The 16,452-nt window shown below is 41.6% G+C and overlaps 2 protein-coding genes across 7 annotated transcripts; both read left to right on the top strand.

Moving 5' to 3' along the window:
- Positions 1-151: 151 nt before the first annotated feature.
- On the top strand, positions 152-5,433 carry TMEM231 (transmembrane protein 231). 2 transcript variants are annotated; one of them, XM_053987488.1, is made up of 7 exons: positions 152-337; positions 414-583; positions 1,605-1,733; positions 3,092-3,235; positions 3,526-3,607; positions 3,735-3,840; positions 4,754-5,433. In XM_053987488.1, the coding sequence occupies exons 1-7, from the start codon at positions 196-198 to the stop codon at positions 4,941-4,943; spliced, it is 963 nt and encodes a 320-aa protein (XP_053843463.1). In that variant the 5' UTR covers positions 152-195; the 3' UTR covers positions 4,944-5,433. The 2 variants fall into 2 exon arrangements, with proteins under 2 accessions (XP_053843463.1, XP_053843462.1); XM_053987487.1 differs by lacking the exon at positions 4,754-5,433 and having other exon boundaries at positions 3,753-3,933.
- On the top strand, positions 4,958-16,151 carry LOC128812830 (carbohydrate sulfotransferase 5-like). 5 transcript variants are annotated; one of them, XM_053987481.1, is made up of 5 exons: positions 7,986-8,049; positions 8,503-8,654; positions 9,884-10,015; positions 11,349-11,488; positions 14,665-16,151. In XM_053987481.1, exons 4-5 carry the CDS (start codon positions 11,421-11,423, stop codon positions 15,872-15,874), a joined length of 1,278 nt encoding a protein of 425 aa, XP_053843456.1. In that variant the 5' UTR covers positions 7,986-8,049; positions 8,503-8,654; positions 9,884-10,015; positions 11,349-11,420; the 3' UTR covers positions 15,875-16,151. The 5 variants fall into 5 exon arrangements, with proteins under 5 accessions (XP_053843457.1, XP_053843460.1, XP_053843456.1 ...); XM_053987483.1 differs by lacking the exon at positions 11,349-11,488; XM_053987484.1 differs by lacking the exons at positions 9,884-10,015; positions 11,349-11,488.
- The last annotated feature ends 301 nt before the right edge of the window (positions 16,152-16,452 follow it).

The following is a 16,452-nucleotide window of genomic DNA, read 5'->3' on the forward strand; positions in this document are numbered from 1 at the left end:
GGCACTATCTCGCCGACGGCCCCGGGAGGCAGTAGTGCGCGTTCATTGGCTGATGCGCCCGTTCCCTCGGCGCTGATTGGCGCGGCTTCTCGTCAGTCCGAGGTTCCGCCCAGTGCAGCGCTCAAGGCGCGGGCGGGGACGGCCGGTGAGAGTGTGGGGAGGGTTGGTGCTTGCGGGCACTGGGGGCTGCTCGCCATGGCTGGCGTGGAGCTGTTCTCGCATCCCGCGCTGTACACGCGCTACCGGGCTGGATTCTGCTCCGCCGCGGCACTGGCGCTGTTGCTCATCACGGCGCTCACCTATGTGCCGCCGCTGCTGGTGGCCTACCGGAGCCACGGTGAGCGCCACTGGACCCCACGCGGCCCGACTGGGCCTGCTGCAGTCCTGAAACCTCGTGCTGTTTCTGCCCTCAGGTTTCTGGCTGAAGCAGAGCGCGTACCTGGAGCAGCCCACTGTTCGTTTCCGGTACGAGGCTCTCTTCGTCGCCACCATCGGGTCCGGCCCGGGCAGCTTCTTGGCGTGGAGCACATTCCCAGCGTTCAACAGGCTCCAGGAGGACCGGCTCCGAGTCCCGCTCCTGTCGGTAGGCTTGCCCGGGGCGGCCCGGCAACAGTGGCTAGAAGCGAGGCTGCAGAGTGGAGCCAGTGGACCGGCAGCCGGCTCAGGGCACGAGTGCTGATGGCGCTTTTGAGCGGGTGGCCCGTCAGGCACTGCTGCCTTCAGATAGCAGCAGCTTTATGTATGACCTTGTGCCTCACATCGGGATTTGCTGGATTTTTAATGAGTCCCGCTTCACTCCCTCTCAGTGTTACTGAATCATTGCATTACTTAGATTGGGAAAAGCCCGTAAGACCAAGTCCAGTTATTAATCAAGCCCTACCAATTTTGCCACTAAACCGTGTCCGTAAGCACCGCTGGTGGTTTGCGTGAACACAGGGGTTTACTTTCATCAAATTAGTTGTGCCCCTCTCCCCTGGCCACATGACTTACCATGATGTGGAGTTTGCAGGGTACCCCTGGATTTGGAAGTAGTTATGTCCCTTCAGAAGCATATGTCACTTTTCTTTCTGGGATTTCACAGTGGCAGTTATTTTTCTGTCTGCCTCTGTTACAAGCCCTGCTATATTTTGCAAGTAGCTGAAGTATTGGACACTCTGGCGCACAAGCATAGCAAGCCTTGGCTTACAGCCAGGAATCAGCATACAGAGGCCATTTAAGAGGCATACTACAATGGCAGGAGGCACAAGCCTGACCATCAGTCATATATTTGCACTGTGTCTTACAGAAGATCCAGCACTAAGGCATGCTTTGTGGCATGCAAGGAAGATGGTTGGAATGGTGTAGGGCAGAAAAGACCTTGAAGTAAACTTTCCCTCCCTGGAGGGGTGTATGAGACCTTGTATAACAGACAACAGTGTTGGCTTTTTATTTGTCTCTAGTCCTCTGTCTGTAAATAGTCAAGTAGCGTTTTATTGCATTCCTTACTATGCAGTTTATTTGCTTCCTTGGTATGTGCGTGCTGCACTTGTAGGGTCCCCTGGGGTTTTACTTTTTTTGTTTTTCTTTCTAACAGAAATTCCTGTCTTTAAAAAAAATTTGTTTAGACTAGAGAAGAAGACAAAAATCAAGATGGCAAAATGGATGAGTTGCATTTTAAACTGGAACTTCCATTACAACCAACAGAGCATGTAGTCGGCGTTCAGCTGATTCTACTCTTTTCCTACCAGCTTTATGTGAGCATTTTTAGTTTTGTTTGTTGTGATGTATAGACCCATTGTAAAATTCCAGTAGTGGTTATACAAAAGATGGAAAGAAACCTTCCACATTTGAAATTCCTATCTAAAATATGTATTTTACTGAAAAATATTTAATTTTCTCCACCTCTGCTGTGTCATTCCTAGTCTAGCTCTCTTGCATATTTGGATACACTTTATTAGGGGTTGTTTTTTTTTAATATATATTTTTAAGCTCTATATTCTCTTGGGCTGTAGTGCACCATAGAGGACAGAAATGTGCAACAATGAGTATCAGCGTGGGTGGCACCTGAAAATAACTGAGAGTCTTGCCATAGACAGAAGGATGTGTATTCCTACAGACTGCTGTGTCTTAACCAGTTCATTTTTTGAGGTGGAGAGTCAGGCTGTTGCAGCAGCCTAAAAGTCCTTAGATTTTGCTTAGCAGCTCTTGAAGCATCGGTGATCACCTGCCAGGATCTTCTCTATCTTGTAACTGGGACGGGGAAGTGTTATAGGAAGACAAGACAATGCAATTCTGCTGCCATTGTACCTCAAATGGCAGTGCAATTAATACCTAAAGCAAAGAGTAAACCACCGGTGCACAGAGAACCCAGGGATACATCTGAAAGGAGCAATAATACAGAGCTGCGTTGGGTGCAGCCACACAGACAAAAAGTTGTTTGCCTAGGGAGATTAGGCTGTTTCTTGAGAGAGTCTTGCTGATTGCAGATGGACAAGCTTAGCAAGTATAGCTATGTGGTGTAGAAAACATTCTTAAGCCTGAGGCCCAGAATAAAGGCCCAACAGTCCTAGATTTGGGCTGAAGTATTTGGTCAGGTATTAGTATCGCAGAGAGTTACGATATTCGGAGCGCTTTTTTTATCCCACTGTAAATGTGGAAATTTTCCTTCAGACTGAATGGTAGATAAGAACTAAGGACCTACCTTCTTTATTTGGTTCTTGTTGCAGAGTGCAAGTCCTTGATTTTGACTGCTGAGTTTTTTTAAAGTGTGTCTTCAATGAATGTGTTTAGTCACCTTGCTGCTTCTTACATGTTATGGCTAGTCAAAACTTTCTGTCATTGGCCACAGACATTGGACTTCACTGAATTTCCTGTGGAACTTTGTTGAGTTAATAAAGTTAGTTAACTGTTAACTAAGGTAGTTCACTTTTTTTAAAAAATGGTATTTTTTATTTGATGGTCTCTTGTTTAGACTAAGGTGATGATCTGAAACTTGGGAGTCCTAGAAAAATCAAATCAATATAGAAAAACGTGTAGATACCAAGAGGTAGAAAAGTGTGTTGTGTCCCTCCTCCCCCTGATAAATTTTCCTTTTTTGTGTTCACTATTTCAGAGAATGTCAACATTTGTGATGCAGAGCATGGCTTTTCTTCAGTTTTTTTCTCCTGTGCCAGGGTCTCAGCTCTATGTGAATGGAGACTTGAAATTAAACCAGAGGCAATTACTTAACCACTGTGGACTGGATACCAGATACAATGTGAGGAAATGTTTTTCCCTTCCCCATCAAATCACTCCCCCCTCTTAATCCTCCCAGTATCCTAGGTGACACCCTAATTGTTTGTACTACTGCACAGAGTGAACTGTAAGACTTTGGAACTGGTGTTTTCTTGTTAAGACTGCAAGAGGGAAGAGGTTTTTCTGCCAAGATGTTCAGTCTGATGTTTATGTTCATTCCTCGAAGGGCACGGTTACTTTGTGTAAGAAACTCAGTAGAATTACTGTCTGGAAGACTGGACGAATAATTAAAGTGTCTCCTTGTTGTAACAGGTGTCTGTGGTCAATGGCACAAGTCCTTTTGCAAGTGACTATGATCTAGCAAACGTCATTGGAGCGTATCGGGATAGAAATGGTAAGCCTGAATGTGTAGCTACAGGACAGTAGTAGTTAGCATACTGGCAGCTGTTTTGCGAGGTATATGACTTCTGTATTAATACCTAAAAGCCCCTCAACCTGGACATTTCCTTTCTCCATTATAGTGACAACAGTCTTTTCAGATCCCAGCCCTGTTTGGATGACTGGAAGAGCAACGGATATGCCATTTGTCATTAATGCCACCATTCATTACCCAGTGGAAGTTATCTTATATCCTTCAAAAACTGCACAAACTGTGACATAACAGGGTTATATTATTTGAGCCTCCACCACATGCAGGCCAAATGAAGATGTTTTCTCTTAGATGTGTTGCTAAACTTTTTTTAAGCTAAGCAAATGCTACAGTACTGGAGTTGATGAAATACCTATTTGTCCCTTCCTTCAGATGATGGTGCCTTCATAACCACTTTTTGCCTTTCTTTATTGGGAACCTGTGTTGCTTTTCAGCTTTGTTAAAAAGGCCTTTAAAGCAGTTCTTTAAAGTTCTTCTTTAAAGCAGTTAGCTATTCTCAGGGAATATTTGTAGTACATCTTGCTTTGGTTCTGCAGTACCTGCTATCCCAGTCTGTCACAGATGCCACTCACAAAGCATGATACTGTAGTCTGTGACCTAAAGCAAATGATTAGAAATCTGTAGGTAAGATCATCTCACCAAATAATAACTCCCGCAGAGGGAAATTGTTACATCTGTCCATGTGCAGACAGACCGTAATTTTTTTATTTTAAAAAAGTAATTCTTCGTTCGTTAGGTTCTTCATTCTTTTTCTTAGACAAGAACAAGTCTGCATTTAGAAGAATCTGTATGGAGCACGCTTTTAACAAGATTTGTTTGCCTGCCTGAATATTAACAATAAGTACTTCCTGATGACTCAGGCACAAAGTAGGTACTTTACCCAGAATTGATTTAAATGTCTTCTAGGAGAGACGTTCTCTCCAGCTTTACCATGGTTACCTACCATGGTAGAAGGCTTTTAGGTGTTTCTGTGGTTCAGAGGCTTAGCATTTGTGACACAAAACAATGTATTAACAAGGTTTGTGCCTTTCTGCCTATGAGTTTCCTTGTTTAGATATTGCAATGGTAGCATCAGAAGGTTCTCTATTAACACTCCTTGACTTTCCTTAAATATCAGCCAGGATTTTGGGAAATTATTAAATTTGCCTGGATCCAGTACGTCAGCATCCTCCTTATCTTTCTTTGGGTGTTTGGTAGGATTAAGACGTTTTTGTTCCAGAATCAGGTGTTGACTACAATTCCAGTATCACCAGTTCTGCCTGTATCTCCAGTACTATCCTACAAACAGCACCAGTCTTGAAGAGATGCCTGAGAACACTTCATAGAAATGCCATTCAGAAATAGTTACCTGATTTTATTCTCTATACACTTCTTACTTCAGAAGATCAGAATTTTGTAAGTATGTTCCAAGTATGCTCTGTTTGTGCTTCCTTTTTAAAATACATGTTCATTCATTTAATTTCTTTAGGAACGCTGCTTTGGAGCTGGAAAAGTTTATATTTTTGACAGCAAAAAAGAGCCTAGTTGTTTTTTTGCAACTGAAACATGCCTCAAAAACCACCTTGAAAACTGAAAATAATATGCTGAAAGTAACAACATTAACTATTTTTACTTCTTGTGAATCAATTCACTGCAGTCTTAGAGCTGTCAAGAGTTATTTGTACATGCATTTATGTGCACTATGAAGTGAAAAACAGCATGGATGAATTAAGGTCGGATATGCACTTCTGTAACTGTGGCTATACATACTCAGCAATTTAATTATTAAATTGGATGATGAATAAATTCAAGGTTGATGTGAGGAATCAGGTTTTGGGCCATAGTGTGTGCAAAATTTGCACAACCATTTGCTACTGGTATTATTTCTGTAGCACCCAACCGTTAAGTGTGAATTGTGAATAGTAAAACAGAGAATCCTTGTATCTGTTGAAAGAAAACTAGCAAAAAAATCTACCAGGGAAGCCTCAGAGTTTCAAAGCAAGTGAATAATTACCTTCAGAGCTTAAATAGTTTAGAACAGATAAAAATTATAATCACCTAGTAGCCATTGAAAGACTCTGTCCCTCATTCTTGATGGTGGTGGTCATAGGGAAGATTATTTTATCTTCCTTTTCTGGGCTTACTTTTTATGCTAGACAAGCTTACAAGAGAAAACAACAAAATTTCCATTATGTTTTCAGTTTTGTATTAAAGAATTAATTCTAGCAAAGCAGTGTTATGGCAGGACAGAATTTTAAAAAATTATAGATGCTAGAATTCTGAAAAAAATTCCAAGTGGCTTTGGTTCTCTTGAACTATTAAGACACAGTGCAGCTATGAAATATGAAAGAGCAGCCTAGCAGTATGCCACCTTTTGGCCATTGTCCTCTAGAATTCAACATCCTGGCAGTTAGGAGAGCTACCTTTTCCAGAAAACTCCTGTTTGCTCTTGGATCTTTGAAGTCTCTATGTGGCAGCGTAGGGCTACTGATAACTGGCTTCGTATCAACATCTCCAGAGTCAAAGCAATAGTCTGCTGCTTTTTTGTGCTTCTAGCCACTGCACAGCATGAACGAAGGGGGCTGTGAGCTTGTTTCCCCCATATCTCAAGCTGGTGTACATTTGGTACGCTCTCCCTTGCAGCAGTAACGGTGCTTGTGTGACTGCGTGAGTTAATTCAGGGAGTTACTTATGGTGAAGATGATCTTTATAATCACTTTTTTAGACAAGTCAGTTCCCTGACTGAACTTGGTAGGTATTGGCACAAGCATTAAGGTGGACATGAGCAAGGGGCGGAAATCTCTGGAGAGACCATAGGACTGCAATTTAAGGGTTTGAATGTTCTACTCCCACAAAAATGGAATGCGTAAGAATCTTCCTCCAAGCTGAACAGAAGTCTGTTTAGGTGGTAACAAAAACATGGAAGAGACTCATGCTCGAAAGCCACAGTACTGGGAGACTCCATTAATCCCTCTCTCACTTTTCTCTCCTGTTGTAGCCTTTCACATTAAGTTAGAACAACTGATGCTGCTGAGAACAACAGTTCAGTGAATGCATGTGAAATAAGAAATGGAGATCAGGTCTAGTTCCAGAAATACAGAGAAAAATGTCCTTAACATTCTCTTTTCCTTTAGATGGAGAAAACTGGAAAAAATCCTCTACAGTAATGTAAGCAAAGAACTATATACATTAAGAAGAGGCAATCAAAAGAGTTATTTACTTGCAGGTGGCATGTAATTGCTTAATATGACCTGAAGACATACCTCCGTTTCTTGTCAAAGAGGTGTTTCATGACTGGGACTAATAACTGAATGCAGGGTAAAAGGAGCCGTAAAGGCACGTTACCACAGCAGGGAAAAAAAACCCTGTGATCGCTCTGCTGTGGTCACTTCCTGGATGACTTTTTCTACTGACCGTAGTTCTTGGTTCATAGTTCTGACTCCTTTCTCGAGCTTGAAGAGATAGTCTACTTTTGTAAGTAACCAAGCAATAGAAAAAAAGCAAGATTTTATAGCTTAAGCAACAAACTGAACTACAATGGAAAAATATATACCTGGGAATCCACTGCAGCCAGCATTAGAAGAGGTTTAGGAAGGAAGAGCCTTTCTCAGAAAGCTATCTGCAAGGACTCTTCCTTCAGCTTGCTAAGCAACACAAAAAGTCAAGACCACTACCATGCACCACAGTGCTACTACACAGATCTTCTCTGTATACATATGACAGAGCAATCTGAATGTTCGTCATTGAGAAAGGACATGGTGGATCCCTACGATTAATCAAGGTTCTGTAAGAAGGAAAAAGAAAGCAGCTTTAAGTTAGAAGAGCCATGCTTCGGGAGGGTTTTAAGAGGTAGAACTAGGAGAAAATAAACCACCTCGCTGCTTTTTAACTCACCAAGCCCGTTTTGCAGGGGGCAGGGGGCATTATCCTCTCGTTCTACTCGCACGAGGCGAGCGGGACGCGGCCGCGCCGAGCTCTGTTCGCCTGGGAGCGCTCGGCGGGATGGAGGGAGGAGGCGGGGGCCGGGGGGAGGGGGCAGCTGCGACAGGAAGACCCGAGGCACGCGGGACCCCGCGGAGGAGAGGTGGCGGGGCGCTGGCTGCTGCGGCGGCTAGGCGGAGTTGCCACGGGCCGATTTCGGCGAGCCAGCCGGGATCCTGCGCAGCGGGCGCTTCCAGGACGCACATGCCTGCCTGCGGGGCGGGCGCCACTGCCCCGCCGCGCCGGTCCCACTCGTGCTGGGCGGGGCAGGCCAGCGGACCGCCTCTGCCCGGCTGCGCCTTTGCCCGGGGATGCTCCGGGAGCGGGGCGGATCGGCTTCTTCTCGGGCTCCTCCCGCTGCCCCGGCGCCTCGGCCACGTCTGAAAGCGGTTCATTGTCTCTGTCGGCAGCTCGGAGCCACGGCGGTGGCGAGAGGCGGCGACAAGGTACGGGCAGGCTGATACAGGTGGGGGTGCGATTATTCCACAGGACTGGAAGTCCCGGTCAGACCTTTTTTTTTCCGGTCTCAAACAACGGTTCTTTAAAGGAGATGTTTTTGATCGGGTTACGTACGCCCCTGCTTGTGGCGGCGGACTAGCGCTAATACCAGTTGCGGCGGAGCCGATGTCGCACCGACAGAGTGCGACAGAAAGCTGTCGAAAATCAGCCTGGTTATTTTAGGTGGGTTTTTTGGGGGGGGGGGGGGGGGGGGGGGGTTGGTTTCCCCCCCCCCCTCCTTTCCTCTGCCCCCCCCCCCCTTTTTCTTTTTTTTTCCCCTTTTCTTCCTTTTCCCTGGGGAACGTGGCTGATTGAGGTTAAAGTGGTTTCGTTTGTTGGAGTTAGATGAGAGAGTTTAGTGAACCCTTCCCATTTTTCTGTTGTGTCCTGCCTCGTTTTAGGTGAAGGTGACATGCTAATCGGAAGCATTTGTCAGTATTTCTTAGTTGCAACAGTTGCTTCAAGTGAGGCACACAGGGCGCACCTCTGCCCGGTCGTCCTCGGACTGTTTGAATTTGAGGACGCTATTGAGCCAGTGCAGACAGAGTCTCAAGTAAGTGAATAGCATTCAGTCACTGCTGGTGTCTCTTTGTCAGGCCACTTTTGCCATGGTAAAAATTCCTAACAAAAGCTGCAACTAAGCAGACCTCGTTTCTTGAACACTAGTAATTCTAGTAGCTGAAAGCACTTTGTGATCTTCAGCTGCAGTGCATAGAGAAATAGGCATTATAGGGCTATGCTTTGACACGGCCATTTGCTTAGGCTGGCCAACTTTATCTAACTTCAAAAATATTTTAAATCTCCCAAAGGAAACAGTATATATATATAATATAAATGTAAATTATATATATTATAAATGTATACAATGTATTCATTGTATTATAAAGTCTTTAAGTGTAAAGATTTCCTGGAAGCAATTTTTCAAATCTCATTTACTACTAGATTCTAAAAAGAAGTATATTTCCAAAAGCTGAATGAACACTGTCACCTGAAATGCTACTTTATAATTATAATTATATTATAATTATATAATATATATGATTATATAGTATAAAATGATATTATAATTATAATTTATAATGTTATAATTCAGAATTACTACAGTACTTTTACTGTATTTTATTATTTTAGTTGCAGTTTCATTATTCTATTAAAAAAAATTAGGCTTATGAGTTTCAACTATTTAGTATTGGAAAGATTTTTAACTTTTAGGACTACCAGTGATTCTAGAACACACCCTCCAAAAAACTTTTTCTTTACCCATTCAAATACCAATCTGCATATTGTTGATACAGCAAGCTTTTGCCTTATGAAGATGTGTGATTTCTAGCTGGAGAAGATTACTGGAAAGTGATGTTTTGTCAGTGGGGTGACTTACTGCAAGAATTACTAGTAATATTGGTGTTATATTATTCTTTGACCAGCTTTGTCATGTTCCAGCATTTTACTTTTTTGAGTAGCAAACTATGTTTCTAACATTAGCTCACAGAAGCCATTTTGGTGGTGATTGCATTGGTGCAATGTCTTATAGGTGAAGAACGCAGTGAGTAAATATGATGAGGAAAAGTAGACCTTCAGGTGATCTTAGCTCTATTTATCATGCCATGGACAAACATTTTCCTATAAATTCTATGAAATGCATGATGACATTTACCATTATCATTCTTTTTACAGTCAGTACTGCTGCATTTGGTGAATTTTAAGTACATAAGAGATAATTACATTCATCTCGTATGATTGCTCTGAAAGGTCAGCATACAGGACAATAATTTTTTTTTTTAGGAAACAAAAGGTTGTGCACGTAATCCAGCATTAGGTATTAATTTTTCAGTAGAAGAAATCAATCTGGGAAATCAACAGAATCACAGAATATCCTGAGCTGGAAGGGACCAACAACTGAGTACATTATTTGAGGTAATTTCTGTGTAATCTGTAAGTTCTTTAAAAATGCTGCACAGACTGTTTAAAATGAAAGTATGCTGGAAATTTTCTCAGACAAAAAATGGCCAGGGAAGACTTTGACAAAGACAGCTAAGATTCAGTTGCTCAGAAGTCATTGTAGGGGAGCAGGTATTTGTAATTCTTCACTCCAATGTTTTTGCTTTAATCCAGCCTGGTTTTTCAGTCTTCCCACAAAAGACCCAGACTTATTTGTTCTAAGAGAGTGTCTCATCCCAGCCTTTTGTCCAAAGCTCAAAGAGAGAGCATGTTCCTTGACAATCTCTAATATGAGACACTCTTTCTGTCTTTCTACAGTCTTTTTAATATCCCAGAAAACAAAAAACAAACAAACAAACAAACAAAAAAAAGCAGTTTAAGAAGAGGGTCTTTTTTAGCTGTGAAGTTAGTTTTTGCTACTTTATTAAGTCTCTTCAGGTTGAATTCTGTGCTGAAAGCAAGTTACTAAGAAACCGTACTTCTTTCAGAGCTGACCTGAAAAGATCTGATTACTCCAGATCTTTTTTGTGTAATTCCAACATTACATGTCTTATGTGACAAACAAATAAAAGTCCCTGGAAGCAAGAGCTAAATTATCATCCAGTGGACAATTTCTTTCTTTGTCTTCTGCCTTTCTGGGTCTGAAAAGTGCTCATCTTAGGAATGAGATCTTTTTGGAATCAATACTACTGCTGACTGTATTTTTACCCTGCTTGGTAAAACTGGATAGCTTTCTGTAATGTATCTAGTTTCTTGGCAAGCAGATACTAGTGGCCCTGCAGCTCAGCAGTCTATCAGAGACAGTTTAAGTTATGAAGAAAATGATTGCTCTGTTGGCCAGTTTGTATAATTAATTTCCTTTGGACAATACATAAGAATAGTTATTGTGGAACTGTCCCAGAGTTCATCTAGTCCAGGATCTTGTTTCCATTAGTAGCTGTTAGCAGGGAAGCCCAGGAACAGAGCTTGATTCGGGACTGGCAACTGAACTATATAAGCTAATGCTTTTCAGATCACATTTTGAAAATTTTCATTGCCCTGTGAAGAATTGATTGTACATCAAGAATTTGAGAGACTTCTGATTATTCTCTTTACCAGAGCTCTCCTTTAAGAAATGGTATCACCAAAGAAGTACTACTACTATCACAGAAAAGGAATAACAGTGTAACTGTCAGTAAAATAACTTACACTAAGGAGTATTCATTATTTACAGAAGCACATATTGTGATGCCACTGAGTGTTGTCATACTTGAGTCTCAGCTGAGAGATGTGAGAGGCCCGTTACAGCCTGTTTTTCTGCTTGTTGTAGCTCCCTTGCCACTTGGGGTCAAGTCTGATTTTGTCAGCGAGATGGCAGCTGAAGTGGCAGTAATGCTAGAACATGTGGCCCCTCTGCTGCTTCTCCTTTTCCCCCTCCGTGTTTGCAGTTGGCAGGCATGCTATAGTCAGGTAGGTGCAGCTACGAGGAAGCACTTATGTGGAACAAAGCAGGATAAAAGGAGGTGTAACAAACCCCAGTTTTGCTTTCAGGAGGGAAGCTTGGGGTGGGCAGGTGGTGCCACTGAGCTGTTGGTGGAGGAGGAGGGCACTATCAGAAAGAGGCAATGTGAAGCAAGTCACAGACTAGTGTTTCAGCGTGCAGCTTCAGTGTGCAGTTTTGGCATATTGCCTTTCTGTGCTGAAAGAGCAAGCTTGCCTAACAGCACCATCTGGTGAGTCCTGCAGTGGAATAGCTAGAGGATCAGAAGTAGCCTGTATCGCAAGGTCCTGTTCCTCACATTTGGAATTGTAGAATCATTTAGGTTGGAAAAGACCTTTAAGATCATGAAGTCCAACCATTAATACAACAATACCAAGTCCACAACTAAGGCAATGATATAATGTAATCTATTCAGTAGATTTATAAATATGTGTGTACATATTCAGCAGCAACTCTATGAGAAGGTTATTTTATGGGCTTTTCAACAGCTGCTTTCTGCCTCAGCTAAAGTTCATCAAAAATCACAGAAGAGCTTGTTGGGTTAAAAGAAATTGTACTTCAAGGGAATGCAAGTTTAACCCGGGCTAAAATCACCTTAACTGCAGAATGCGATTGCAAACGGTAAATGGTTGTTCACATGAAAATAGAATTACACATGCCCAACAAGAGAAGTGCAGAAATAAAGGGCACTGTTTACAGAGAAAGTGGTGTATTTGGCCTTTTGCACTGGAAGCCACACAAGAGAATACTTTTACAGATACTGTATTTTGTTGTGTAAGTATGCTTTTTCTTTGGTGGTGTCTACGTGTGTGTATATTCCTTAGAAACATTCCAACTTTTCCAAAAGGGTAGAAAATTAATCTTAAATATAGAAAACTGGTGTCTACTTAGTGTTTTACTTTGGTATTGCACTTTTTTTTCTTGCGGTTTCTATCATACTGAAGTGTAGGGAAATACTTCAGCTATAGTCATTTGATGTTATTTGCAGCGCTTGAGGCTGATTAGTTCAGATACATGTTGTGGACTAATACTCATGTTTTCTGGTTTTTTTTCATTGGCACAGTGTTGTCTGCCGCACTACTTGTGTGGGAACTGGAGCAAGGAGAGGTCTGAGAGAGTCGAGGCAAAAGTGAATGTAAAAACCAGTTTTTGGCTTTTATTTCTCAGTCTCTCACATTCTGCTAATAACATGTAAAGAGCAGTTAGCGTCGCAGCTCTGCAGCATGATTAGAGTGGAGCAACAGTTCTGCGTAACTAGAGTAGAAACACATTAATTCTTTAAAAAGCGTAATTGAGTCTCTGAAAGCTACATAATAAGTGAGACTGCAAGGAGCTGCAGAATGCAGTCTTAGTGTAGATAATGACTCACTTTTTGCACTCAAGAAAAAGATCCGAGATAGTTTTGTCTGGCTGACTTTCAGGCATAGAGCCTGTTTCAAGAAAAATCTTTCAATTAGCAAATGCAACTGTACCTTGACTTCAGCTTAGATTCTTTCATCCCCTCTGTTTGGTGAAGTGTCAATGCAGGCTGCTGGATTGCTGGTGATCCTCACAGCACAGAGAAACTTATAGATGCTTCTGGAGATATAATATGCAAAATTTCAGTATTTGAACAAGGCAGATTTTATCTATGAAGAATGGCCAAGCTGAATTAAACTGTGGATTTATCTATCTGCACTTGTGCCTGAGAGAAGCAAGTAGTGGACTGCTAAGGAGGAAGTTAAGTAATACATTAAGCCTTGTTTCTCGTAGCGTGTCACTGCAATACAGGCATATACCACGGGCTATCCACAGTTTAGGGAATTGCTAAGCCATTGGCTGTAGCCTCATTTTTGCCTTTAACAGTCCTTGGAAGGCTTTTCTTCCATTACTTACTTCTGAATCAATGTAATTATTTGTTGAACTCCTGTATACTTTTGCTGCTACAGAATTTTGAAGCAGAGTTTCACATTTTTAATATGCAGTGTACATAAAAGTTTTGTAATGGGTGATCATTTAATTCAATTGAATTTATTATGTCAAATGAATATGTATCTATGTTTACTAGTCTGCATGATTTTCTTTCAAGAGTTCAGAGTGTGTTGAAAAACGTGTCTTTCACTGTAACAAGAAAAAAATTGTAATTGCAAACTGTAAATGCAGCTAGATAACAAATACGTGTATGTAGAACTTTTGAGATGATCTGTGTACAGGAGGAGTCTTACTTTCCTAAAACCTTGCCTGCTAACATTTACTGCCTGCTTACAAGTGGAATCTGCGTGAGTGAGAGCACAAAAGGGTAGGTGCCAAAAACCTCTAGTAAAAAGCTGTGGGGAGTCCATGTATCTTGAACTTTGACTGCAAAGTAAATCAGAAATCCACTTGGGGTTGACATGCCTAAGATTTTCTAGGAGTTACATGCAGACAAATCTAGCTCCCAAACTTAGAATGCAGTTTGAATGCAAACTCAGAGTATTCAGTCTTGGAGTGTACGCACTCCAGACCAAAGATACATGTCAGCAGCTTTTTCATTTTATCATCTGTGGCCAGGTGTGGCTTCAGGTTGTGAGTTTTCATCCACCTTCTACCTTCTGCAGTTTGGAAAATAGAGGGTTGTGGACAAGCACCAATTGGTATAGCACCCTATGGCCACTGTAGGGTACAGCAGTCACATTAGATGATTTTTATTTCAGCACCCACAGCTACCGATGTTCGCATCCACTCCTTTTAGCGGATAGAAATCCTTGTAATGTTAGATTGAAACAGAAATACAGTTGAGCAAGTCAGATTTTTTTTTTTTTTAAGGACAATGTTTACCAGTATTCAAGTTGAGGGCCTTGTGTATTTTGTAGTTTTGTATTGTTTTTTTTTAATCCAAGGGTTGAGCTGCATCAACCCAAGGTTTTCTTCAACATTGAACATTTACTTATTTGCTTATTTCTGCAGTGATCTTACTGTCACACATTACTTGCTTTTTTTTTCCCAACAGCTGTCACCTGCAGTGATCGAACCCAAGTGCAACTGATTAAGGAAGCACTTAATGCCACATACGTACATGCACATTTGAAGAAAGGTTTTACTAATGGAAGAGTTTGTATTGTCTAAGTTGTATTGTTATTGTGCCACAGGAGCAGTGGTTCACTAGTATTTCCCTTCTCTTTTTCAGCTTTTTTCATCGCACTTCCTCAGCGAGAATGGCAAGGATTCGGATTCCTAGCACAATTGTTATAATTTTTGTTGCGGTTCAGACTGGATTCTTACTCTTCATGTATGCCCGGTACAGTAGCTTCATGCCTCAGTCTGAGGAGAAACCATCAAAAGTCCACATACTTATTCTCTCCTCTTGGCGGTCAGGATCTTCTTTTGTCGGTCAACTTTTCAGCCAGCACCCGAGTGTCTTCTACCTGATGGAACCTGCATGGCACGTGTGGGTTACAATGTACCAGAACAGTGCCAAAGTCTTACACATGGCAGTGCGGGACTTAGTCAGGTCGGTCTTTCTGTGTGATATGTCTGTGTTTGATGCTTACATGCCTTGGAAAAGAAACTTATCCGATCTTTTCCAGTGGGCAGCAAGTCGGGCTCTGTGTTCAGCTCCTGCTTGTGACTCTTTTCAACGTACTGATATAACCAGTGAATTGGCATGCAAGACTCTTTGTGGACGGTATCCATTCAGCAAGGTAGAGGAAGCCTGTAAAACTTACAGCCATGTCGTCATCAAGGAAGTTCGATTCTTTGACTTGAAGGTCCTATACCCCCTCCTCACTGATCCATCCCTGAATCTCAAAATTATTCACCTCGTCCGCGACCCCAGGGCAGTCATTAAGTCACGGGAACAATCGGTCAAAGCATTAGCCCGTGACAATGGAATTGTCTTGAGTACCAATGGCACTAAAGTGGAAGATAGCAAATACAAAGTAATGCAAGAGGTTTGTAGAAGTCATGTTCAGATTTATGAAACAGCTACTCTAAAACCACCTAATTTCCTGAAAGATCGCTATTTAATGGTCCGTTTTGAAGATCTGGTAAGAGATCCATTATCAGAAATCTCAGAAATGTATAAATTTGCAGATCTTAGTTTGACTCCCAGGCTCAAAAGCTGGATCTATAATATCACACATGGACAGGGACCGGGGAAAAAAAAAGAGGCCTTCAAAATAACATCCCGAGATGCAGTTAGTGTTTCACAGGCCTGGAGAAATGTTCTTTCCTTTCAGAAAGTTAAGAAAATACAGGAAGTTTGCAAAGGTGCTATAAACATTCTTGGTTATCAGCTAGTGGATTCAGAAAAAGAACAAAGAGATCTGACATTGGATTTGGTGTTGCCAAGACGACAAAATCAATTCAGTTGGTCATCATTTAATCCAAAGAACTGAGACATTTTTGAGAGATCTGGGGAGGTGGGGCAGGGTAGTTTTTTGAATATTTCTATACTGTGCAGCATATAGTAATTGGAAAATCCTTGGCAGATGACTATCTTTTCGTCTACTCCTTTTCTGTTAATGTAAGAAGTTTGTTTTTTTTTTTTCTGAGGTTTTTTCATAGTAAAAAAAAAGGCAGCAAGATACTTGTCAGCTTGTTACTGTGCTGCTCAGAGCATTGTTTTAAGAATATAAGTTAAGCACTTTCTATTAAAAGATGGATTTTCAAAGATCTCTTTTTTTATTTGTAATAGTTCACTTTTTTTTTCGTGCTTTAAGTATTTAAGAATCACAGTTCTTTGTTTGTACATATGGAACAAAGTGTATACTAAATTCCTTCTTGACTTTAAAGAAGAAAGTTGTTTTGCAGTTGTATTTTTTTTCCCAGATTTCTTTTGATGCTTTAAATTTTAACATATAAGTTTTCCAAAAGGTGGGACAACTGCAGCAGCTGTGTTGTAAAAGCCTTAAATGGGAACTTCATTTATTGAGATTTCATAGTGGTTTCCTTGGAATGGCAATGTTTACAATCA

Source organism: Vidua macroura, chromosome 11, assembly GCF_024509145.1.
Source record: "Vidua macroura isolate BioBank_ID:100142 chromosome 11, ASM2450914v1, whole genome shotgun sequence".
In the NCBI taxonomy this organism is placed as follows: Eukaryota; Metazoa; Chordata; class Aves; order Passeriformes; family Viduidae; genus Vidua; species Vidua macroura.